We start from the raw sequence: 26,165 nt of genomic DNA, 5'->3' as shown, positions 1-26,165 counted from the left end.
GTCTGGGGGTGCACACACACACACGTGTTTGTGCTGCATTGCCCCTCAACAAGCACTTAGAGGTAGTCCATAGACTGCAAAGCAGTTTAGACATTCAAAAGGCTAAAAAATTAATAATAGTACCAAGCACAAAAGGTTAGTTCCACATGACAAGGAAGAGGAAGTCACACTGAAGTGGGAAAATAATGTTTTCTCTCTCCTAAGTAACATTTAGAGGCCTAGCATGTTGAGTGACCTACTTAAGGCATCTGCTCGGCATGCTATTATCAACTCTTTTTTTTTCTTTTTTTTTTTTCTTTTTTTTTTTTTGTGTGTGTTAGGTAGCTCAGCCATCATGCTGCATTTATGAGCCCATAAATGAGCATGCCTGCAAGCTTTTCAACCTGCAGTCATCACTCCTGCCCGGGGTGGCGAGGTGACTTTTCATTTGTAATTGCAGAGCATTGCAGCATACCATGTTTCATGCCCTGAAATCTTTATAGCACATCTAACATCACTAATGCACACTCCAAGGCAGAATCAGGACTTTAAACTTTTTTTTTCCAAACAGAGAAAAGGAATTAATCTGGAAAGATAATCTTGAAAATCACGGTGAAATTACATACCCGCCTCTGAGGACTGTAAGTTAGAAAGCAGTGTTTAGGATGAGTTTTCAAAGAGTTAATTACTTCCTTTTGATATTGGATGAGAATATTAATAATGTTTAATTCATTAAGTGCCTTCCAAGATTTCACACAGCTGGAGGAGAGCCTCTTTGCAAGCTTGAGTCATGGATCTTGGCTGAAGGAGGGGAGACAAGACAGATTTTTAGGAGACTCAAACCTGTATAAATGTAGATACATCTTACTGAGAGTCAAAATTCAGGAAGGGAGGCCTACAGCCAGCTATCAACTGTGTGCTCACAGAAAACAAGTGTTCAGATGAAATATTTTTAAAGCTTTTTCTTTCCTCTTCTCATCATTGCTTCCATTCACACCAGCGAATGCACCATCTCCAGCTAACTGCTGGATCAGGATGCTCTGCGCAAGAAAACCTTTGTTTCAGTAAGGCAAAGATTCCCCCCACAGCTTCCAAGGTGCATGGTCACACTCTGCTGGTTTCTGCCATCAGCAAAATGTACTGTGTCAGGAGCAGCCAGGGAAGAGGACCTCTGGTGCATTGGTTCCTGGAAGATGTGCTGGAGAGTCAGCCAAGGAGATGTGAGGAGATGAGTGCCTTTAAGGTAGTGAAATGCCATCCAGAGAGGCTTGTTTCTTTTCCTTTTGGTGCTCTTAAATCCAGGGACAACATTGAGAGACTGATGTTATCTAATTCCTGCAGCACAGCGTGAGTCTCTGGGGCTTTTTAGTGGGCGAGGCTATCAGACTGTCTTAACACATGTCCTGTTTTTCTTTCTATTTCAGATTAGAATGATTTCTTTTTAAATTGTCTTTCTCTGTGAAGTTTTAATGCATCACATGTTGTTTCTTAACTGAATCGCCTGTCATTTCTGTATCACTTAGTTTTTAGAAAAGCTTTATTTTAATTTGATTTCTTCACTCGTGTCTCCTAAAACTGAAGGTTATACTAAGGTTCATCCAGGATGCCCCTTCTTTTTTGTTTTTAAGGCTCTCTGGATGATGTGCTATGTTAGCAATGTCAGAGGCAGGAAGCATGGCATGAAGGTTGCACATGTTCTGCTGAACTTGAGGACTTCTGCAGGCAGCTTGATTTGGAGCCGTTTGTGCTTTGCCAGCTGGTGCTCACACTTGGTGTGAGCAGTTGTGGAGAGGACTTGCTCACATAGGAAGAGATCAGAGCATTGTTCTTGGGTAACTCTGACAAACCAAAAGCCCTGGGGTAACTGCAGAGCAGGATGTGCTGAGCACCTTCTCTGCCCAGTGGCCCCATCTCCACAGATGGGTCCATCATCCCTTTTCACCTTTTTTAGTCCATTATTGGGAGTTTTCTCCCAATAAACAAGGATTGCAAAACCTATTGGAGAAAACCAAGTTCTCCATTGTTATTAATGTAGAGAAGCAGGGACCATGCTGCTTAGGGACCTGCTGTGAGTAGTGGTGTAGATCAGCTGCTGCTTCAGTATTGTCCTGGATTCCTGTTCTGTGCCCATGCTTAGGCTGGTACTCAGTCCTCATCCGTGCCTCACTGCTGATGCTTTTCTTTTACACATGCAGCTTATTCCTCTGCTGGTTTGAGCCAGTGGCAAGAGTCCCAGGGAGTGCAAGACTGAGCCTCTGAAAGCACACTGCATGCTCTCTCTTCACAGGCGAGCCTTGCCTTTTATTTCACCAAATTTCTTTCCCCGGCTCCATCTGAGAAAGGAGAGATTGTTTTACTGTATCTCAGGATGCTTCTAACCTTCCCTGTCCCTCTCTGTTCTTTTCTTATCTGCTTTTTTCCCTTCTTTTATATGAACATGTTGTCCTAGAAAGTAAAGACCTATAGTTTAGTGGTAGCAGCAGTTCAGCATGATTTCAGAGCAAATAAGTTATTCCCTCAAAAACCAATACAGGTTTATTTTGTTCACATCCTACCAGACTCTGCAAGTCCTTATTATGCTGGAAGCAGCTTTCAGTTAAGACAATTTTTATTTTAAATTTTAATTGTTTGGCTTCATTGCATTCACAACTATCTCTAAGTATGTTAATTTGCAGTACACTGTGTATTTGCAATACACTGCAGTATTTCCTAAATCTGTTTTGCTGATTTAGATTTGGTACCACCTCATACATTCAATGTGCAAGGCACAGAAGAGCCCACGTCAAACATTCCAGCAACGTGGCCTTGTTAAAACTCCCAGATGAGGCTGGTCCCTGGCTGGTTTGTGCTCAGGAATTTCTTGAGAAACTGCTCATGAGTCTGGGCCAAACCCATGCCAAACCCAATGCAATAACAATATGGAAGATGGAGCAATTTCTTGTGGATTTGTAGCTGTGTGATTGCAGAGAGCCCAGCACAGTCCATGCTGCGCCTTCTGCCATCGAGAGTCCCGTGTGATTCCTTCTTAGTGAGATCTTGCAGATCTGAGGCTGGAGGTTTTTTTCTGCAGCTCTTCCCTTCCATCTCCCCCTGAGCCATTCCTTGTGTCTCTGCTCCTCTTTGGGGGTGTGGGGATTTGAGTTTAAGGCAGTCAAAGGAAGGAAGTTAGTCCTTGGAGGACCATGCATGACTTTGCTGAGCAGAAGAGCTGTATAAAAATTGGAAGCGAAAGCTGTGGCAGCATTAACTTCCCTGCTCCATGCCTCTGCCAGACGGCATGGGAGAGCTGTCTGAGCAGAGCATTGCTGGAAAAGCTGTCAGTGGGTTTGCTTTCTCACTTTGTTTTTTTTATTTTCCCAACTCTTTCCTGCGTGCCTTGTTCCCTTCTTTCTCTATTTTGCCACTTCGTCTTCGTCTCTTCTACGGTGCTCTCTGCTGGGAACCTTTTGGGTTGTATGGACCATGGAAAATCAGGGGGTACAGGAGCAGTTGTACCCATGGACCCCTCCCCAGATACACTGAGGGAGCACAGAGGTTGTTTCTCCTTCAAGAATCTCACCCTTGATGAGACAAGAGAAAATGGGCTCAAGTTGCACCAGGGGAGGCTTAGATTGCATATTAGGAGAAACTTGAAAGGGTTATCAAACACTGGAACAGACTGCCCGGGGAGGTGGGTGAATCACCATCCCTGGAGGTGTTTAAAAGATGTGTAGATGTGGTGCTGAGGGTCATGGTTTAGCACCAGTCTTGGCAGAATTGGGTTAATGCTTGGATTTGGTGATCTTATGATTCTGTGATCCTGAGACAAGCACAGTTTGCTCTCTTGGCTGTGACTCAATGGGTGCACAAGTGGGTGACAAACCTGGAATCTCTCCTCTCCTTGCCAGCACAAGGACTTGGGTATTTTACTGACTGTTAAAAATTTACCTGAAAAACTGGGCACTGTGTATGTCCTGCTGTCTCTGGAAGACCTGGGGTGGTATAGATTCATGCCTGGATTCATATATTTTGCCTTTAGACTGCAGGCAGATGCAGAGATTAACCAAGGCACTATCATCTTATCATCTTTAATAGTGTTTCAGAGCCACATTAATCCCACAGGGTCCCAGCAGGTCCCTGTTTTATTCTGAATATAATCTCTAAATTAAATACCTTCTCAGACATCCTGACTATGCTTCTGTTAGAGTGAGAGGCAAAGCACTGCCAGCTCTGTAAAAAGTAGGACTGAGCCCAGTTCTGATAATCGTTTGGTATTACAGCGGTAGACTTATTTTTTCCTGGGCATGTAGCTTCTCTGTCTAAATCTAAATCAAAAGGGCATTTGATCTTGTTTGTCAGGCCATTATTTTACTGTTGTTTTTTTGCTGTGAAATGAAAGGCAATTTTGCATGCTTTTCATTCAAGGAGCTTTGAACAGCATGGTATGGCTGCAAAAAAAAAAAAAAAAAAAAAAAGAAAAGTGCTTTCTGCACAGCAGCTGTTATAAAAGGCATGCTGCTGACTTACCCTAGCAAAAGGTATAAGCATCTCTTCTTCAGGTAGGCAGTGCAAATGGAGTGATTTACTTAGGTGTGGAAAGACCATTAGACAGGAAATGTCAGGGATGGGCAGTGCCCATGGGATAGCAAAGGTGTAAACTACCTTAGAATGAAGATCCAGATGGACAATATGCTTTTTGTGAATTCATACAATTTCTTTGTTTAGAAAACTGTCATAATTAAGAGACTCTTGGTAGTTGACTCAGCCTTCTGCAGGCTGTCTGCTAATATCAGTTCAGGGCAGTACTGTTTGCACAGGACTTGACTAGTGATGAAAACATAAATCAAAAGTTTACTATTTTTAAGCTTGTAAATATTAAAAAAATAAATATTTTGTGTTTACCTCCCCTCATCGATAAAAATTGATGCTTTTAATCTTTTCCAGCTGCTACACTAGGGGAGGGAACGTGTGGTGCAGTGGGAAGCAACATTGCCCTTTCATCTTTGATTGCTGGTTAGGAAGGTTTTTATCATCAAACCCCCCTGTGGTTTGATGTTGTGATGAACACAGGCACCAGCAGCTTGGCCAGCAGCGGCCTGAGTGAATTGATCAGGTTTCCCTCTGCAGTAGACAGAGCCCATCTTCCCATAGCTTTGTGTGCTTCCCCTGGTGCCTCAGAAGCTGTGGGGGTATTACAGATGCATTTATACAACTGCTGAGAGGAGCCAATTTATTTTGTGATGCCCTTAATGTGTCCAGGAGCTCCCGCTGCTGCAGGTGGTTCCCTGCTGTGGGCACATCCCTGATGCAGAATTGTGCCCAATGCTGTGGCCACTGGCATCTTAGCATGAAATAGGGGCAAATGCAACAGAACTGAGATGATTAATTTCAAGTGTTCTGGTTGCTTCCACTGTTGCTTCCTGGAGCTGTACTCCAGAAGTTTTAGGAACGCAGCACAGCATGACTTGCACGTATAAAAATGAGATTCTATACCAGGCTCCTCACTTCCCAAGCCTAAATTTGGGAATGCCAGTTGCAATGCATCCAGAACCATGGCTGGGGAAAGAAAACTTCTGCTTGTTCATTGGGATCATATGAGTGAATTCCAGTAGGCTTCACGAGAAGCAGGTGGGAGTTTTCTGGCTCTGTCCAGGATGGGATGAGTTTTGTTCAATCTAGGAATGATCAGTAATGGTTTCACAACTGTTTTGCATTGGAGGGAGCACTAATTTTATTCTTGCTTCCCCCTCTCCAAGCAGGTTTTTTGCCTTGGCTTGCATAAAAAGGCTCCTTGCCAGTTACATACTAGAATCTTTTAAAATGCTAAATAAAACTCCCTGCATAAGGTCTTTCTTTGCTGTGCAAGTATAAGTCCATCCATCTATTGTTTCACAGCACACACTTCCCAAATGCAATAATCCCCAAATGTGCTGGCTCAGCATGTGATAATCATTGCAGCCCTGCAAATCCTAGATGACAAAACCTGACGTCAAATGCTATTTTTGGGCTGCCTCCTACAGTAAAAAAACAGTGCACGTAGGAAAGTGAAAAACTGTGCACAAAGTGCAAGAGAAACTTTGTGGAGAAACTTGCACAAATCCCTCTAGTTTTAGTTAAAAATAAAACCCAGCCTGTCACTTCCAACTTAATGATGGCTGATTGACTGTGCCTTTTTTAATTGTCAGCCAAGCTGCCTCAGTTTGGGTCCTATGCAAAGGAGATCTGGAGGAGCAATTTTTACATACATACATGAGGTGGGCATAGCTGTTGGGAGGGATGGATTCTGGGAATCACCAGAATAAGCTGAGTTCCCTATTATTACACTTCTGAGCAACTTGCTGAAAGGCAAAAATCTGTGTGTTTAGGAAGGAATGTATATGACTGATCCATGGTTTTGTTTTGGGGTTTTTTTGTTTGTTTGTTTTATTTTTATTTTTTTATTTTAACAGCCCTTGGTCTTGTTTCCCTTCCTAAAGGTAACAAAAAGCTAATATAGCTTTCAGGTGTAAATTAGTGTCACAGAAAGGAGTGTAGTGTAAGCAGTTATAATATAACTGATATAATAACTGATTTTCTTTAGTCCATTAATTAAACTGTCAGTGAGATTTTGTACTTTGGGACTTCCCCTCCGACTTTTAGGTGATTTTTAAATTATTTTATTAGTATTCCATGAAGCTGTCTCAGCTTCCAAAAAGATTTTCTATAGTGCTTCCTATCTAACTATTTCCATCAGTCATTGTACCCCCAGAGCAGGGGCACTTACTGCTCCATGCCCTGTTGGAAGCAGTCCATTGTCTTCTGGTTTTTATTCCCTGTTGCAAAAGTTACAGGCTTTGGCTTTTTCTTAGAGTCCAAAACACTTTGCACTCCCTTAAAAATGTGAGCAGCAGTTAATAGCAGCAAAGAACAGCCATTTTGAAATGGGTTGTTTTATCAGTCAGCTGAAATGTGGCATTTTTATTAAGATTACTCTTGCTTTGTGATTTGTGCCCATTACTTGCCCCTTGGTGCACAGACATCCACTTTTCCCTCTCCGTGTCCCTGAACATATGAGAGCATCCTGGCATCTTAGCACTAAATTTCTGTGTCTGGTCTCACTGTCTTCATTGATTCTGCCTTCCTTCATCAGCTGCTGTTGTAATGAATTTCCATCTCCATCCTGTGTCTAAGGCAAATCCATTTTTAAATGGAACAGTTCCTAGTTCAAAGCAGCTCAGTCATGTCTGACCCCTGTCCTTCTCCCAAGCTGTATTAACCCTCCTGCTGGAGAAGGCTACAGTAGAAATGTAAACAGAACAACTGAATCATGCATGTTTTTCATGTATCCCTGTTTTCATTTATTAAAACATTTAGCCAATAACCTCAAGGTCTTCTTCAGAAGTACATGAATAATAATTTACAAGCTCACCGGAGCCATGCATTGATGTCCTGAACAGATGCCTGGCTAATTCTCATGGATCATCAGCCAAATAGCTTTATCCCAGCCAAAACCTGGACAACAACTTCAAGCATTTGTCAAAAAGTTTGAACCAAGGCATCGTTTACCCTGTGGTCCTTCAGTAATGTCTCCCATGAAGAGCTTATTTCCAAAGCAATTGTGCTCAAATTTGGTCCAGCGTGCCAGAAAGCTGCTAATAGGGTAGGTAAGGATTCAGCTGGGACCAAGACTGACCTTGCAAAATCCCCAGCAGTTTTCTTTAACCTCACCAACCTTCTTGTGGGCAGATGCTCTTTCTCCACGGATCAGCCCTGCCTTGTGAGTGGCATATCTGGCAAAGTGACACATCTGTAGGTAACCTCTAGCATCTAAGGTGGGCACCAGACCTCGCTGAGAAGAGTCAGCTTTCTAGAACTGTCTGGATGAGGCTTTCATAGAAGAAAGTGACTGAAAAACTGGTGTCTGGTGTGGGAGGCTTAAGGTTAGCTTGATTTTTCAGACAGCAGAAAAAAAGTCAAATCAGAGAAAAAACAGAGAGGGTGCTTTAGCCAAAGTCTCAGAGGTCAAAAGGACCCCTGAGAAATGAATGTAAGGTTTAAGATTAAAAAGTAGCAGAGATGGAGGTGGTGCTTCTGTCTGGTGTCTCTCAGCACCCCTGAAGCAGCATTTGCCCTGTACCACCTGGTGTTTTGTTAATTCTGTGTGTACAGGGAATGGTAGAAAGGATACACACAGTGTGTAAATAGGGTGCAGCACAGTCACAAATGGGGAAGTACAGAATCATCAATGTTATTGATTGCAGTGACTTGTTATTTGTGCAGGTACAAGGTTTTCGTACTAGCCCCAGACAGGGAGAGGGGACAAATCAACTGGGCTGGCTCCAATTTTATATGAGGAGGTCATTTCTGATCACTTTTAAAGCCAGATTTGCCGAAATATACAATACTGAGGATTACAGACTAATTTGTTTGGGTCTGGAGCAATGAGATAAGCTGAGGCTGCAAAAACAGCAGGCTCAGCCCCTAAGGAGCATCCTGTGTCAGTGCCTGAATACATAGATAAAAATATACAACAGTGCTTATGACCTTTATAGAGATTTCTATTTGGAAGAGAGGTGATGGCTGTGATACAGATTTTAGGGAAGATCACTAAGAATCACATGAAGAAAATTGGAGGACCTTTCCTCTGAGACTATATGCTGGGACACAGCAGAAGGATACCCACAACTAGGATGTAGAAGGGGGGAGCTTATTGCCATGAAATCCCAGGGACTGATTTAATGCAGTCAGCATGTAAATGGGAAGGAAATGGCTCTTCACCACACCATCTGTTTATCCCATCCCCATAACCCCATTAGTTAACTCTTCTGTGCTGTCTCTTTGTCCTCTTGCTGATACCCTTCAGAAAGAAACAAAAAGCTCTGCAGAGTCACCACTCACTGAGTTCCTCAGTCACATCTTCTGAGATTAGAAAAATACCTCTAATGGGCCCTTTGGGGACAGGCAGAGCACTTCATCCTCCCTGGGTGTTTGTCATGTAGGCAACCCACTGGGTTTGCCTGCAAGAAGCTCAGATGCAACTTTCATTAGCAACTTCATTTCTGCCCAAGTAACCTTCAGGGAACAGTGTGCTTCTTTGTGTTGAAGTTTGGCATGGCTCATGCAGTATTTCCATGCTGTTGTAGGAAGCTCACTAGTTTGTGGATAACTCTTCTTTCTAGCCTGTGAGTGATTTTCCTAGACTTTCTGCCCCAAAAAGGAAGAGCTCTTCACTGGTGCAGATTTGGGGATGAGGAAACATTTAGCAACATCATTGAAATGGAGTCTTTGCTCTCTAAAATTCTTTCATTTGATTATGCCATCAATTGAAGGCCCCTGCTTTGCTGACGATTAGATGCCTCTGAAAAACTGTAATTCCTTTAATCTTTTGATCTAAAACACCCTCAGTGGCAGCTCTGCTCCAAGCACTTTTGGCTAAAAGGTCATGCTTAGGTGAAAGGAGCACATCCTCTTCACATATTTCTTCTAGACTGGATACTCTTTAATGTTTCCATGCTTCTGTCTTGGGTCTTTTTTTTTTTTTTGTTCCTGAAAGAGTTCCTCCCCACTGAAGCCCTGCCTGGGATCATACTGAAGGCAATTACAGTATATTTCAGCAGCCAGCACTCCTTACTTACACACTGCCAATGGAGAGCTCTCAACTTGGAACATTTTAGCTCCACTGGGTGAGAGCTTGAAAAAGCACAGGGATGCTTGTTAAGGTTATTTCACAGAGCTTTCTATAGTTAAATGAAGTATAAGTTTAAATACTACATTGTTGGTCTTTTTTTTTTTTTCCTGTTAAATTGGGATTTTCCAGTGGTTTAACTGAATTACTTCACATCTGTTATGCAGTGAGCTGATCCTGCCTTTCAGGTAGTCAGATCTGCTAGAGGTGTTAATCTTTTTCAAGCCTTGATTTCAGTTTAAAAGAGTTGCCAGATCACACTGCTGGTGGATTCTATGCTGGTGTCTTTGTGCTGAGAAGCAGAGATGTGAGATGCTGAATTGCCCCAGCTCATTCTCCTGTGGCTTTGTTTGCAGGGCATCCCACAGGAAAAGTAGGCACAGGGCTACATCCAGGAGTAATTTGAGTTCAGGTTTCATCCATGGAATCTGTAGAAAGGGACTGAGCACTGGGAGCACTTCCCTGAAGTTGTTCCCAGTAGGTTCAGTGTTCTCTGATACGGGCCATATTTACTGGTCAAGAAGGAAAATAAGTGACCCTGAGGAGATTTTGGCATGGCTGGATGGCTCAAAGCAGAACCACAGTGCAGCTTTGGGCTGGAAAGCAGGAGAGCCAGGTTATGAATCCTGTTGGGGAACACCACCATACATCAGCAGAGGCCCTTGGGCCCTTCCCTGTGGTGTGGCACAGATGTGCCCTCACTTTGAGATCCACAGGCATTTAAAAAGTTGTTGACTGGTATCTAGAAGCAAATAGGAAACAAGCAAATGACTTCCCAGCCATCAGCCTGAATCTGCTCTGCTTGGGAATGCTCTACCCTGGAGCTGAATGAGTTTGTATCTGGTGTCAGTGGCTCCCCCCACCAAACCAGTCATCACTATTCCACCTGGTTGAGTTGAGGAATGTGTCAATGACAAAGCAGCACCTTTTACCTCCCTGTTTTGTGATCTGGCAAGATAAAATAAGTGTGCCTTGGCTCTTTGAGGCACAGAGGCTGCCCACTGACCCCTTTCCTTTGGGTCTGTTGTTGCTATGTTTTCCCCTTTAAAATTATTTCTTCATTTCTGACTCATCATTTCCAAACAAAGCTCATGGTGTTCTACATGGCATGGTTCTGGAACTTCATTCTTTTAATTGATGCTCCCGCTCTTAAAAGCTTTTCAATAAATTAACAAAACCTTGAAAATGATGAAGTGAACAAACAGAATAGCTGATAGCACATTCTGTGTAAAACCAAAGTTTCTGAAAGCCAGGTAGAAAATTCTCAATGTTAGAAGCAAGGCTGATAGCAAATGCTGTTATCTTTTGTTAGACCAGTGGATACAGATGAAAAAAATCAACAAGCTTTCAGTTATAAAACACTTTTCCAGTTATAAAGACTTCAGATTAAATTTCAGGCACTTTATAGTCTGGTACAGTAGTATTTAAGGAAAAAAAACAAGCCATAATGATTCAAATTAATTTAAATTTCCACTTAATGTAGAGAAGAGGGAATATTTTATATTGGGAACAATTTTCAATTCTTTACTGATGTATTACTTTGTAAATGGAGTGTCTCTATTAGGCATCTATTGAGACCATTTGGTCTTGAGGCAGAAACCTGTAAGAGGCAAAAAACAGAGAGAACAAAATACTAATTCTGCAAATCCTCTGGGTCCATATTCTGTGCAGCTTTGTGCTAGGAACATGCAGGAATACAGAGCCTTTCAGCGGTAGGGCTTGCCAGAAACCAAACATGAAGATTATGATATTTTTCATTTGATTAAGAACAAATAAGCAGAGATAGTGCTGCCCACCTCCCCATCCCTCTTCCAGCATAAACCAGAACAGTAGTAAAGTTGTCCTGGACTGGATTTAATTTCAGTATGTAGTTACAGTCGAGCCCTTTCAGGTATTTTAAATCCAGAACTATATTTCCCAGACTGGACAGTAGTGGAAAGAAAATTATTAATAATTTTATTTTACTTTAATAGATATCTTAGTATGGTTAATCTTTTTGCAGCATGGATTTTTCTGCTGTGGGGGCCCTGGACTGGAAACCTTGGTTCCATCCCTCTCCCATCCACTGAGCAGCTCAGTGACCCTGGGCAAGTTCTACATGAACTCTGTGCCTTGGCTTTGGCATCTGGCAGAAGAGGCCAGATCAACATGAAACCTACAACATGAATCCTACTATCACCAGTAGGATTCAGGGGATTCAGTACAGGGAAAGAAGAGTGATAGATTAGTACTGCATATTAATATTGATGATTGGTCTTCTGTTCCCAGTTAAATCAGGCTGAAGAGCATATTGAAAAGTCTTTTGGCATTTTCCCCATCCCAGATAGCACCATTTCTGCAGCTTTCTGCAAGACTGAGCCACCTCTCTGTCACCTGGAGGCTTTGAACTATCTTTCCCTATTTATGCTCAGAAGTGCATCATGCTTAGGAGGTGCTATGCTGAGCAAAGTGAAGGCTGCTTGCTTTGGGGAGTTTCTTTTTTTTTAAATAATCTGTAATAAAATGCACAGCCTGTAATTCATCTCCACCACCACAAAGCCTGAAGCAATTGACTGTGCTGCTTGCTGACGTGTCACTACCCCAGTGCCAATAGCACATATTGATCCAATGGCCAGTGTAAGTTTGCAAGGACCAATTCTGCCTGATCTGGTTGGAGCCTGTCCTGCTGAAGGGGCACTGTCTGGCAGTGAGCACATCACCCAGCAGCTGGGCTGGGAGGTAGTGGGAGGCCCCCTGAAACTCCTGAGCCGCAGGGTTCCTCGTGGGGATGTGCTGGCAGGACTGGTGGTGGCAGCATGGTCTAAGTTCACACTTAATGGTATATATCACCAACTCCTTACATCAGTGTGGAGTGCTAATAGTCATGGAGGGTTTGTTGTGGTGAGTGGTGGTCGTCTTTGCTAGGGCTCTTCTCCAGATCCAGTGGGAGATCTTGAATTAGCCAATCTTGGGTTTTTAGCCTTCTGAAGGGCTCTTCTTTCCAAAGGTCTGGAAATCCACAGTAGTCTGTATATGGACCTCAGCTTCCCTTCTTGCAGGAGTTCAGTGCTGTAGAGAGCCAAAACCATCTGCAAGATGAGAGGAAAGAAAGTCCAACGAGAGCACTAGAAGCCTGATCTTCTCTCTGCTTCAGTGCCAGGCAAAGAAGTAGGAGAAGTGCCTTTTCTATCCTCTGTTCCCTCTGATAACTGCCCTCAGGAAGGGGAAAGAGAAGAGGAAGGGGAAGAGTAAGGGGAAGAAGTAAAGAAAGGGGAAGAGAGAGGGAAAGAGGCAGGGAGAGGGAAAGCCGAAGAGAAAGGAAATGGAAAGGAAATGGGAAAGGGGAAAGGGAAGGAAAATGGGAAGGGAGGAGCAGGAGTATGGGAAGGAGCATGAGAAGGAACATGAAGAAGAGCAGGAGCAGGAGAAGGAGAAGAAGGGGAAGGAGAAGGAGGAGAAGGAGAAGGAGAAGGAGAAGGAGAAGGAGAAGGAGAAGGAGAAGGAGAAGGAGGGGAAGGAGAGATGATCACTTCATACTCTGCAATGAGAGGTCATCTGCAAGAAGGGGAGACTGGTACAAAGATGCATATAGCAGGAGGGACCATTTAGTTTGCTTACCCACCAAATGACCAACCCAGGCTCGACTTGTTTACATGGTAAAGTTGTTATGGAGTACAGGAAGACATTATCCCAATAAGCAGTGAGGGAGAACAACAGTCCCCAAGAGACACTACTCAGTAATAGTTACACTGCAGTGGTTATCCTCAAATTGGTCTCTGCTCAGTTTCCCCATGTTTAACCATCTCTGTGGTGTATACAGAAAACAAATTAGGTCCTGATTCAACAAAGTATTTCCACTCTGCAGTCCAATTTGGTCTTTGGATTGAGTTCAGTATAGGATTTAGGGTCCTGAAAAGGAATTAGGAGGGTAAAGCTGGGTTGCCCCCAGTTGTGGCAGGAGCCCCATAGGAGGGACTGTGTCTCTTTGGGTCGTGGTCACAGTTCAGTCTCTTCTGAGTACTCATAGATCAATAATTCCTCCCTGAAATGGGATGACCCTTTACTAAGCCAACCAGCCATAGATCCCAGTTGAAAAATGCCACAAATCTGTAAATTAGACTTTCTGTGTTATTATTTTAAATAATTCTGTGTGTGGAAGGTACCTTTTGATGGCTTTGTTAGTATTGGAGAAACAGGTCTGAATCAGGCTGTTCTGAAGCATGCAAAGGCGTCTGCTGTTTGGTTACAGCAAACAAAACAGAAAACAGTGAGGGCAAAGGAGCAAAAGAAGTGATCAGTTTCAAGTCCATAGTCTTGTTTAAAAAACACAGCAAAGTTCCCCACTTCCAAAGGTTCACAGAGCCCTTCTTCAGCATTCCTTTCCAAGCAGAAACACAGAGCCCAGCAGGTGTCAGATACAACAGCTAAGCCTGCAGCAACAGAAAACCCATGTATTGTTTTCCCCTGGGGTACAAAGAGAAGGAGGTATCTGTTAGAGCTGAATATATGGGCAGGAGGTTCTCAGGTCAAGGTGACATGAAAAACAGGAGAGCTCCTAAACTGGGAGACTGAGCTGCTCTCAAAAAATGCTCTTCTTTTTTGGTGTAAATGTGTGCAATTGCACAACCTGGGTGAGAGACTTTGGCATTGCTTTTGGCTGTCTGACTCCTTAGCTCAGCATGTGCTCAGTTAAATCTGTACTCACACCATTTTGAAGAATCAGTGCCCATCACTCAAGCTGAGAGACTTGAGAGATCCTTGCCTGCAGTGTGGGTGTCAGTGCTACCCTTCATCAAGGTCTGACTGATGCATCAGAGCATCAGGAAAGGACTTCATGTGGCTTTGTATATCTGTTGTGCACTGCCCTGGATGTCTTAGTGCAGCAGTGCCTTGGGCCCTTTGTTAATGGTTGTTTTTTTTAATGATTTGTCTCTGTTTTGGCAATAGCCCAAAACAGTGGCCTCTCTCTGCAACCAGCAGTGGATCCTAGTCCATAGTAAATGGTTAGCAGTGATAGAGGGATTACCAATCAGTTGTAGAAATGAGGGCAGAGTTATTATTCTCTCTTCGACTGGGAGAGATGGAGACATGAAGGAAGAGTGTGATTTGCATGAGACTTTCTGCTTGGCCAGCAGAACAGTTCATCCTCCTGAATCCCAGTCGGGTGCTGTGTATCCACAGTACCCTGGGGAAGTGACAAATGTGACTTGGATCTCTACTTGCTTCTCTTCTCTTTCTTCTTCAATCTAGGTATGATTTAAAGTAACTTCAGACCCATACTAAGGAGGAGGGAGATAGGGCAAACTCTCAGCTGCTCTTTAATATGCATCCTCATTCACAAATGCAGATCAGCCTAATTGCCTGTCAGCATGCACAGATATCTCTCTGGAAGAGTAGTTGGGTACCATGCAAATTGGTTGCAAACACAAACTGGAACCAGATTAAAATTTGACCTACGGTAATCAATTTCTAGAACACAGAGCAAGCAGTAACGAGGTGATGGAAGTTCTGGGCTCTGGGAAATCAACTATTGGCTGCTGTTGGGTTCTTCTGAAGGGTCTCTCCCTCATTATGTGCTTTGGGGTTTGTTTGGTTTTTTTCAGCTGAGCAGCATGGGGAATGCAGCTCTTTAAGTCATGATGAAAGGATTAACCCCTTTCTTGCACATAAAATGTCCTTCAAAGGGGCTTTTACAACGTCTTAAGTCTCTTTTCCTTGAAGTGACATCACTGTTACTCAGGTTGAAAATCTTCACATCTCTTACAAGTAAATTCTATAATCACTTAGGAGGAAACTGCATGAATACAGTTTCTCCAGAGAAAAATTAAACTGTGCTTGGTAGCAAGCTTTTGTGTGCTACTATGTCTGTGAAGTCAGGATCAATTGAAATTTGCAGGAAGGCTATTATTTACTGTTTCTTTCAAGCAGCCAGCAGACTAACCTACAAAAATCTTCTTTTCCTCCAAAATCCAGCATGAAAGACTGTTTAGTGAGGCATTCCTATCCCAGAGATTAACTAATTGCTCAGCAGTCATTTTCACTGCACAGCCAAGGACAGCAATTCCTTTCCCACACGCAGATAGAGCAGTGGTTTAACACAAAACAGTTCCTGGGACAGGAGGATTAAGGAGAATTTAGTGGAGAGCAATTAAAAGAGTTGTTAGACCAATTTGTTTGTGAGGCTGAATTTCACATCAAAGTAAAGCTGTCTGAGGAACGTACGGAGCAGCAGAAGAATGAAGGCATCATTTCAGGCCATCTATTCTGCATCCTCAGAGTGCAGATTAATAAAGGGAGCTACAAGGACATGGAGATTTACAGGAGTAAATTAGGTGAAGCAGCATAAATGCCATTTGCATTTGGACAAAGGTGCCTTGCCTTGCAATCTCTGGCGTTTTCTGGCTTCAGCTCCATTCCCTATCTGCCAGGTTCCTTCTCACTGGTGTATTCTGCAGAGGGTTTCTGACCATGCCTCTCAGTTTCAGAGACTCCTGCCAGGGCAGGACGTGGCAGTCAGGGGCAGCTCTCCTGTCTGAGCCACACTGAAAAGCTGCTAATGGAAGCTGGGTTGGAGCCAGTGCTCCTTGCTGGCTCTGTGCTGGTCTTGCTGGGTTGATCTTCCCATCCAGGCTGCCTGCTCCTACACCCTTGCCAAGCCTCGACCAAAGACGAGGTGTTAATCCAAACTTGGGGTCAAGATCTGGAATTGCATCATCATGCTGCCATCACCCTCACTCCTTTGGAAGGGCAGTAAACCTGCAATGAAACAGATTTTCAAGACCTGGAGTCAGTGCAGACACAGTGAGTCCATCCACAGTGCATGGCAGCAGCTTCTCCCACCCATCCCAAAGGAAGGAATGTGTTGACACCAGCTCTGGCTTGCTCTGGGGTTCACAGGCTGGACTTTCAGGTGAAGAACTAATGGCCCATGGCTCTTCTGTCACCCTGACTGCATTTCACAGTCCTGCTAGCCCAATCCCCAGGGCTCCAGATTTTGCCTAATTACAAACTCAGGGCTCATACATAGTAATTTCTTATTCATTAATTCCCATCCATTCTTTTGATAGTTTAACTTTTTACATTTAAGGAAGTTAACATCTTCAAAATTATTTAAAAAAAAATCTAGAATCTGAAAATATAAGATTTAAAAACTTTTAAATATAAGTATTAATAGTGAATCCTGTTCTCTGTGACCTGCCTGGATTTAAAATCACTTCAGTTTTGGAGCCAGTTTTGAGAATATTGAAAAAGTCCCCTCGATATGTTCTGTTTGACAGCTGAAGGCACATAGAGAGGGTTTATCCTCAAGGCCTGAGGGATGAAACATCCTTGACTCACCTGAGAGCCATGTCCTGGGAAGGGTTTTCTTTCCATAGCATTTCATCACAAGTCACAGTGAGAAGGACTGGTCCTGCAGCTGCAGCATCTGGCAGTGGAGTGAAATTTGCAATTGCAAAAGGGTGCTTGGATGAGAGCAGCCACAGCCATCCCAGGTGGGCTCCAGTTTCCTGGGGGGAGACCAGCTGGAGGGTTTTGCCAGGGAGCAGGGTAAGAGCAGGGGGACTTTGTCTTTCCCATTAGTGGTTCGTCTCATTGCTCAGTGCAAACAAAAAGTGTGGTTTTTTTCACAAGCTCTCACTCAGACCTGCCAGGCTGGCGTGGTTTTCTATGCAATTGTCTCCCCTTCTCCCTCTGAAGCATTTAAAATAATAGTGTTTATCTGGAAGGACTGGATGGGCTCTGAGGCCGGATGGGGAATGCATCCCAGCTGGGAACTGGCAACACCCCAGAGTGCTGAGGGGTGAATAAAAATAGCATCAGATGAGAGGTATAATACACACACACACAGAGAAGAGCTTTACAGGAGGGTTTTTTACCCAATCCACACCAAACCCTGACATCTACACTCTAGAGGCAGGGGTTTGGATACTTCTTATCCACCGTCAAATGCAGGGTGTCTGCATCCAAATGACATCCAGAAAGGTCCCTCTATTGACACGGGAGACAAACAGGCATTGCAGAGTACAGCTTGTCTGACCTGTTTCAACATCTAGCTGCAGGTGAAATGACTCACAGCCTACCTGGACCTTTTTCTCTCTCTCCACTGTGCAGGGCTCCTGGAGGATGAGTTCAGATGCAGCCAAAGGCTTCACAGGTGAACCCTGTTCTGAGTGTCTGTGCTCTGCAGATTGGGTGTATTTTGTAGTTTGGTCTTAGAAGCAGGAAAATAGCAGACTCATCTGAGCACTGTGTGGGTTGGAGTATCCTGTGTCTAAATCCTGGATGTGACTCAAGTTTGCCTCCTTCATTACAATGAGAAAAATGGCAATTACTTTGCTACAATGCACCCTGAGATGTGAAAATTAATAGTATTTTTTGCAAACACCTTTACAAAAGTTTGCTTTGTGTTGTGCATCTAGGCATGAATTAGGCTTTCCTTATTCTGATGTGGCTTTTATTTTTATTTGGTTTTGTTGGGGTATTTTTAAGCTTTGTTTCTGAAGAAAATGAGGTATATGTGCACTGTTGTGAGATTGGTTATATCATCAAAACTTTAAATCCTGTTGAATCATTTTAGGCTCAAGAGGCAATGGAAGAGAATTCTCCTATTTAAAAAAGAAACCTGTATAAAAGTGTGCCAAGACCAGCACACCTTGTGAGGACACTGACCCTTTTTATAGGAATTAGACATTCCTGCTGGAAGTGGCCCAGGTCAAATCCCTCTGGTGGGATCTGAAAGCTGTTGAAAAAGCTGCTCTGCAGGTCTTGGCAAGCCACAAGCGTGCTGGGGGCCTCCAGCTCTCCAGTGTTGTCCAAGGGAGGGTGTGATTCCCTAACATTCTGCCTCCTTCACTGTGACCACCTTTGGTCTCTTTTCCCAGGCAATTCTCAGCAAGACAAGAGGGCACGGTCTCAAAAGTTGTGCCGGGGGAGGTTTAGGTTGGACATTAGAAAGAATTTCTTTACTGAGAGGGTGATCAAGCATTGGAATGGGCTGCCCAGGGAAGTGGTGGATTCTCCATCCCTGGAGATATTTAAAAAGAGACTGGATGTGGCACTCAGTGCCATGGGCTGGTAACCACGGTGTTAGTGGATCAAGGGTTGGACTTGATGATCTCTGAGGTCCCTTCCAACCCAGCCAATTCTATGGAAAAAAAAAAAGAAAGTCCCCATGTGCCCTGCACACTCATCCCACTCACACCATCTGCAGTGCTTTCCCACACAGCTTTGGGTGTGTGCATGGCATGGTTGAGGTAAAAAAGTCCTCTTTCTTTCTTCAAATTCATTTCACTGATCTAATTTTCATACAATCATTTTGTTTGGAAAAGACCTCTAAGATCATCATTTCCAGCCATTAACCTAGCACACACTCAAGTCCATTTTCAGTGCTGCTGGGGAGGGGAACAGTGAGTAGTTGTCTTCAGGGCCACAGTATTGAATTAATACTGATCTGGACAAATATGTTGTGTTGTGAGTAACCAGATGTGCTGGAGATGGGGCTCTTACGAGGCATCAGTGCAGACAAGAAAGCTACTTGTGTGTGCAGTAATGAGTGGGACCTGTAGTTACTACTTGCAGCCCCAATTCAGCCTCATGGCAGAGCTCCTCCTTCTGCTCCACAAGGATTTATGTAGCTTTGGGGACAGCAGTGTTGTGTTTGCTTCCTGTTCCAGTTCTTGATGCTGTATCAACACCTGAGTCAAGCCAGTTCTCCTAGGTCAGGGTCCCACCTTGCTGCAGGACTCCAGCATCCCTTGTCAGCCAAGTTTGTCAGATGTTTCAGCTTGTTCACCCAGAGTTTATCAGTCACAGAGTTTATCAGATCTTTATGTTGATGGACTTGTGTGGCTTTTCTCTGTCAGTGCACACCTGCTGTATTCATCACCATGACAACTGTGTGCCCTTTAGCTGTATCATTATATTTTTGTTTCTGTGACTTTCCATGGTGAGGGGCAGGTATGTATTGAACAGTGTGAGCAACAGCATGGGATGTTCTAGGGATGGGACAGGATCATCTCTGATCAAATATTTGCCACTTTTATCAACTTACTCTAAATCTTCAAGACTTTTACATGTTCCTCAATCCATTCATGTCCCTTCTTTTGGAGTCACTTAGTAAGGGGCAAGGTCATGGAGGGATGATTTTCACAGCACTGGTACAAAAGAAAAAAGAAAAAAAGTAAAAAAAAGACTGCAGACAAGGGATGCATTTCAAAGCATCTGTAAAGGCCACAGCTTTTCTCATTAATTCACCAGTAGATGGAAGGACTTGTGTGTCTCAGCCTTGAGCTGGCTTCCTGACCTCTCATTAGTGCTGCCCTAATCTGCACTTGGCTTTGAGTTCAATTCTACCTCACAGGAGCTGCTCCAGCATTAATGTACCCATTGCCAGTCCCTTTAGCAAGGCCCCTCTCAGGAAGTGGTTGTGGGCTGAGTTTGCAGTCAGGATGAGTTACCTCTCAGTATGAAGGGGAGGGAAAAAAGGTTGGGGGTAAGATCAAATGGAGAATCTTAGGTTGGTGTTGTCTTCTCTGGGGCTGCCTTGCAGATAAAACAAATAGTTTGGTTCTCAGGGCTGGTCATCAGTTAACTTCTACTTAACCTTTGCCAGCTCAATAATTAATGTCACGTCCATTCCCCCTCCTTCTGAAAATAAATACATTAAAATGAAGAAAAACATAAACCTGGTCTCATGGGACAGGATCTGTGTCACACGGGTCAGTCTTTCGTAGTCCCATCTGTAAAAGAAAATGAAGTCCCTGTCACATTAATGAATTTAGCACTTGGTGAGCCAGGGGTATGGCTCTTTCCTCCTTCAGGTGTGCTATACACACAGTTAATTCAGTTTCTTCTGATTAACTCCTTTGGGATTTGTGTCTATTCCTGGGACATACCTTTGGACAGGCCAATGTGTAACCTCTGAAAAGGGTCAGGAACAACTGAGATAGCTCATCCAATTCAGGATTTCAAAACAAGCCTCTCCCAATTTCCTGAGGAATGCATCAGATGGTTTTCTGTTTTTATTTATAGAGAAAAATAGCCAGTAAAACTTATTAGACATTAATAGAATTAAGTTTCCATGTAAAAACATTTAATCCTATTCTGTTTTAGGTTAAATCACTGTGAAAGTGGATTAAATCCAACCACATGAAAAAATTTCCTAATATGGAAATAACTGGTAATGAAAAACAGCTATTACTGCTAGAATTCACGTATCATTTTATTTCCCCAGTTTTTCTGTCTGTATAAGAAAGAGTATCTTTCTTTTCTTTTGCTTGCACATATCTAATTTTATCTAGATCCATCTCTGCTGTGCTAGGCACAGGGCTCCCTTGGCTGAGGGTGGACATGCTGAAGAGGAAAAGTCTCCACAGAGTGACCCAAGGATGTCATGGTGACAGGGTAGTTCAGTGGGTGCATGAGGACCATGACTCTGGTCTCCAAAGTGCCATAACCTCACAGTTGTCAGCTGCAATGCAAGGATCTGCTTGGTTGTGAATTTCAGGGTGAAAAAGAAAGTAGCAAACAGCTATGAAGAAAGACAGGGTAGGTGAGGAAGCTAGGGGGAAGGTAGGCACAGGCTCCATGTCAGCCAACCTTTGCTCCCTTGGAAATATGGTTCAGCCAAGGTAGATCAGTCCTGAATTCTTGGCTCCAAGCTAGCCCCTGGATTTCCAAGCCTCTGGACATTTTCTGCACTAATGCAGAGTGCAGTGGGCTGGCTTCTTCAAAGGAACAGCCCATAATTTTTCCAGGGTGTAGCACCTTCTTTCCCAAGCAGAAGGAAGGGATTATTTGAAGAGCTCCCCAGGAACATCTCATCCTGGGGAGGTGACAACAGGACATGGGCAGTGTGTCTTCTCTACTGCATGAGTGTAAAGAGGTGACATAGTGAGGGGTTGCAGGGTCTGTGGTGTTGCTTGGCTTCAGGAGATTTGCTCCACAGATCCCATGGCATTTGTCCCTGCAGCAGGGACACACTCAGCATCCCCCAAACTGCCAGCCCCATGCTCCAGCGCAGAAGCATTTGGGCTCAGACCCCTGGTGCTGATCTGAGTGGTATCTGGCCAACAGGTTCTGGAGCAAAACCACAATAGTGGTTTCTGGGCTTTCAGAAGGACCTGCTCCAGGAGTGTGAGGTGTGGGTGTTGTCAAATTAGTGAATTATTGGCAGAATTTCTTCCGCAGAAAGCAGCAGCAGTTATGGGGAATTATATTCTGTGCAGGGAGCTCACCTCTGGCTGCAGAAGCTTGGAAGCTAAGAGGAGAAAATGGAGAAATGAAAGAACAAGATTCAGCTGGTGGAAGGAAAGGTAGATGAGGGTAGTGTTCAGGCAGAGGGAAGAGCAGCAGACACTGCCAGATGGGGTGACCAGGAGAGGAGCCAGGAGAGGAACCAACCATGTTTTCTGAGAGACATCTTGTGGGGGACACATCCTTGCAGCTGGTTACTTTCAGCTTTTCATCACCTGCCGGAGATTCTGTGCTGCACTCCAGGGAAAGAAGGGCAAAACCTGAGAAACACAACCCACCTTCCCAATCTTTATTCAGAGAGAGTGGCTTCAATTAAATATAATTACTTCGTTTTGAATCAAGGGCAACTTCTCTTGCATTTGTTTGCTGTCTCCAGGGGCTTGTCCAAGAGAGATTTGTTCCATGAGGGTAGGTGCTAATTAAGGGGGGCTTCAAATGAGTGTACATGTTGCTGCATCTGGGTCAGAGGAGTCAGATGAAAGTATCTGCCATGCTTCTCTCTTGTATTTTTTTTTTTTTTTAACGGGGCTTCTAATAAACATGTTAATTTTCCAAATTATTATAAGCAGCTGCATCTATTAGCAGCACACAAGGCTGAATTTACTGCATTTGAAAGCTCTCTAACAAAGCTTTGAACTCCACCTCATCCCAGATTTATGCAGGGAAGGAACTGTAGTCATTGTGGCACTCATGTCCCAACTTTTGAAGATGTGAGACATGAAAGCAACTACTTCTTTGCAAATATGGACAGGTGTGAGAAGCCTTTTTGTAAGAAGTAAATAGATACTGAAATACATATACTCAAATGGATACTGGAAAACCTACATCCTACATCTGACTGTCATGGAGTTTTGTTTGTGTATTGCAGGGACTTTTCTCATCAGCACTACCCCTACACAGTCCATATTTGCATTTAATCACATGCTGCTTCTCACTTCAGTGTCACCATCCTGAGAAGCAGAGTTGTCCAATCCTGCCTAAGTGTCACATTCAAGAAAACTGGATAAACCTAAAAGAAGATAAAAAAAAAAAAATTAAAAAAAAAAAATTTAGTTTTTTTAAAAAATCAACAGAAAGATTTTTACTGTGTAGATCTTTCTGCAGCTTGAGGGTCAGATTCCTTTTTTTGTGGAGGCCTGAGGGATGCTGCAGAGTAAAATAGCTGCAGCTTTCAATAGGCAGCATCATTTGGGAGTGGCTATTGCTGGGTTTCATAATCACACCCCCCTATTAGAGTGTTTCTCCATGGGCCTCCCTCACATAGGATATGTATCATATACATATGAGATGTATTAACTCTCCAGGAAATGCTTGTGCTGGAGTGTGAAGCCACACAGCACCACACATGGGGAACCTCATTGCACCCTCCAGCCATTCCTACAAAATCAGCAATAAGCAAAGCTAAAAAAGTATTGAGCACATTTGGGTTTTCCAGTCTCTGGAAGGAGATGTACATTGAATAAGCCACACAGCTGTGTAGTTTCCACTGAATTGCTGCTCTCCTTTGATCTGTACTAAAGAAAGTGACAGAGCCAGTGTGAGTGTGAGGAATGGATAGGTCCAAGTGTTTAAGCTTTTGCTTGCTTGCTTTCTTCTCTTCATGTAGTTTCTATCCTTCTCTTGGTGTCAGGATGTTTTTAGTTCTTCAAAGCTCTATCTTCTGCATCAGAAGTAAAGGTGAAACCCACTTTTAATCTCTAGTTCTAAGAAAGTGTGTGTGTGTATATACATACCCAATCTGGGCAGTGGCACGTATTGGAGCTTATCTCCTGATCAGCTCCGTTTGAATTCAGGGAAAGAAATTTAGAAAGAGAGGAAGAAGAAATGGCCGTTCTCTCATTACAATTTCAGTGCAGTAATGTTTGCTGTGTGCAGTGTCATTTGGGTACTGACTCTGTTGTGGGTTTATCCCTCATAGATCATCTTCCGGAAGATCAGCGATGTCAAGAAGGAAGAAGAGGAGCGCCTGCGCCAGAAGAACGAGGTGACACTGAGCATCCCTGTGGATCATCCTGTGCGGAAACTCTTCCAGAAATTCAAACAGCAAAAGGAGATGCGTAATCAAGGCTCAGCCCACATCGACCCAGAAAGGAACCAGCTTCAGGTGGAAAGCCGGAGCGTGCAGAACGGGGCCTCCATCACGGGCACCAGTGTGGTCACTGTCTCTCAGATCACCCCCATCCAGACGTCCCTGGCATACATGAAAAGCAGTGAGGCTGTGAAGCAGAACAACAGGGATGCGATGGAGCTCAAGCCAAATGGCAACGGAGACCAAAAATGTCTGAAAGTGAACAGTCCCATGCGGATGAAAAACGGGAATGGGAAAGGATGGCTACGGCTGAAGAACACAATGGGGACCCAGGAGGAGAAGAAGGAGGACTGGAACAACGTCACAAAGGCTGAGTCCATGGGGTTGCTTTCTGATGATCCCAAGAGCAATGACTCGGAGAATGGTGTAAATAAAAACCCACTGAGGAAAACAGACTCTTGTGACAGTGGAATAACAAAAAGTGACCTTCGCTTGGATAAAGCTGGTGAGACTCGCAGCCCCCTGGAGCACAGCCCCATTCAGGCTGATGCTAGGCATCCTTTCTACCCTATTCCTGAGCAGGCCTTACAAACCACGCTGCAGGAAGTCAAGCATGAACTCAAAGAAGATATCCAGCTGCTAAGCAGTAGGATGTCTGCCCTTGAGAAGCAGGTGGCAGAAATTTTAAAAATATTGTCCGAAAAGAACGTACCCCAGATCTCTTCCCCCAGGTCTCCTTTATCACCCCAGCAGCCCCCCCAGATACCCTGTCAGGATATTTTTAGTGTTTCAAGGTCTGCATCACCTGAATCAGAAAAAGATGAAATCCACTTTTAGCATATACCTATGTTTATATATGTATACAGTATATATGCAGAGGTGTATATATACCTTTATACATATATATGTGTGTGTGTATACGGTAAATATATATACATATATATTTTCACTTGCATCCAATATGACTTGAACACACCAAGATTTTGATATGTAAATATTGCATGTCCAGCTGGATTCTGGCCTGCCAAAGAAAACAATTATTAACATAGATATTGCTTGTATAATATGCAGTTGACTGCATGCACACTTTACATTTATTTATAATCTCTATTATGTAATAAAAGAATGACTTTTGTTTAACAAAGGCAATGTACTATTTAAAGAATCAGGGTCTAACCTGCCAATATTGCCATGACAGTTTTGATCTCAGGCTGGGTGAATTGAGCTTTTATTTCCTCACTGTCTTTTCTGCTGAGATTAACGTGACCAGGTGGAGGACACTTTCAGACTCCAGTTAGGATTGTTTCCTGGTATTGTTCATACAATCTGCTGTATATTTGGTGATGAATTCCCCTTCTCCTCCTAAAGGGAGGGCTCAGCTCTGTGGCCAGGGAAGGGCACTGTGGCCAGTGCTGGGGTGGATCACTAGAATTTATTTGTGTGGGTATTGTGCATGCACAGCCTTTTATTTCAAGTATCCTCCTGCTCTTTTAACATAGAAATAATAATGGTGATTTATGTAACAAAATGAAACTAAGAGAAAACTCTCTCTGCTGCACTCCCTGAGTGCTGGGGGGTTACTTCTTTCTTGAAAGACTCCTTTTACTGATGCCATTTCTACTGAACTGTTAGAGTAACATTATATAGATTCTCTTTGCAGCATTCAGTGATGGTGTCCGGTTCTGTCAGTATCTTCATTAGGATGTCCCACTTTTGCAGTGTTGGGGTTGCTCTCCAACTGTCCTCTCCATTGCCCCTGGCAGAGAGACTTTGCATGAGGTCTGAGCAAAGGAGAGAACAATTGTAGTTCAGCTCCTCAGGAGTTGTGAGCAGGTTTGAAAGCCTGAAGTCAAAAGGCTGCAGTTAATCCCCCTCCACTCTCTTTTCTGATGATGTTTATCAGTCTGCAACTGCCTTCAAGAAAGAGAGAAAATGAGTCAGGATGAAATTCCCTTTAGTACAAGGCACCTGGATGATCATGTTTGAGTGAGAGGGTGGTGGATGTGTTGGCGAGATGAAGTCTTCCCTAGGGTTCTGCCTGGTGGTCTTACCTTGGACTCTTGGGAGGTTTCAGTGCATGGAGGCAACAGAGCAGGCTGGCAGTGCCCCCACACAGCTGATTTTATCATGCATACTCAGTCCCTTAGGCCTCTGCTATATGGTCTGATCCTCCTATTAGCTGGCCCCCATCAGCATCTCCCAGTCTTGAACCATGCTCAGACCCCATCTGCACCTTCTGGGATGGAGCATCACCCTCCACATGGTTCTGCTGGTTTCACA

The 26,165-nt window shown here is 43.7% G+C and overlaps 1 protein-coding gene across 1 annotated transcript in view; it reads left to right on the top strand.

Annotated features, from left to right (window-relative positions):
* KCNH5 (potassium voltage-gated channel subfamily H member 5) overlaps positions 1 to 25,443 on the top strand; it is a 155,868-nt gene extending 130,425 nt beyond the window's left edge. Inside the window, exon 11 of the mRNA XM_071745317.1 lies at positions 23,775 to 25,443. Within this exon, the coding sequence (XP_071601418.1) occupies positions 23,775 to 24,722 (948 nt within the window). The 3' untranslated portion in view covers positions 24,723 to 25,443. The remainder of the gene's footprint in view (positions 1 to 23,774) is intronic.
* Positions 25,444 to 26,165: the final 722 nt, after the last annotated feature.

Source organism: Heliangelus exortis, chromosome 5, assembly GCF_036169615.1.
Source record: "Heliangelus exortis chromosome 5, bHelExo1.hap1, whole genome shotgun sequence".
Classification (NCBI taxonomy): domain Eukaryota; kingdom Metazoa; phylum Chordata; class Aves; order Apodiformes; family Trochilidae; genus Heliangelus; species Heliangelus exortis.
This window is presented reverse-complemented; position numbering and strand designations above follow the sequence as displayed.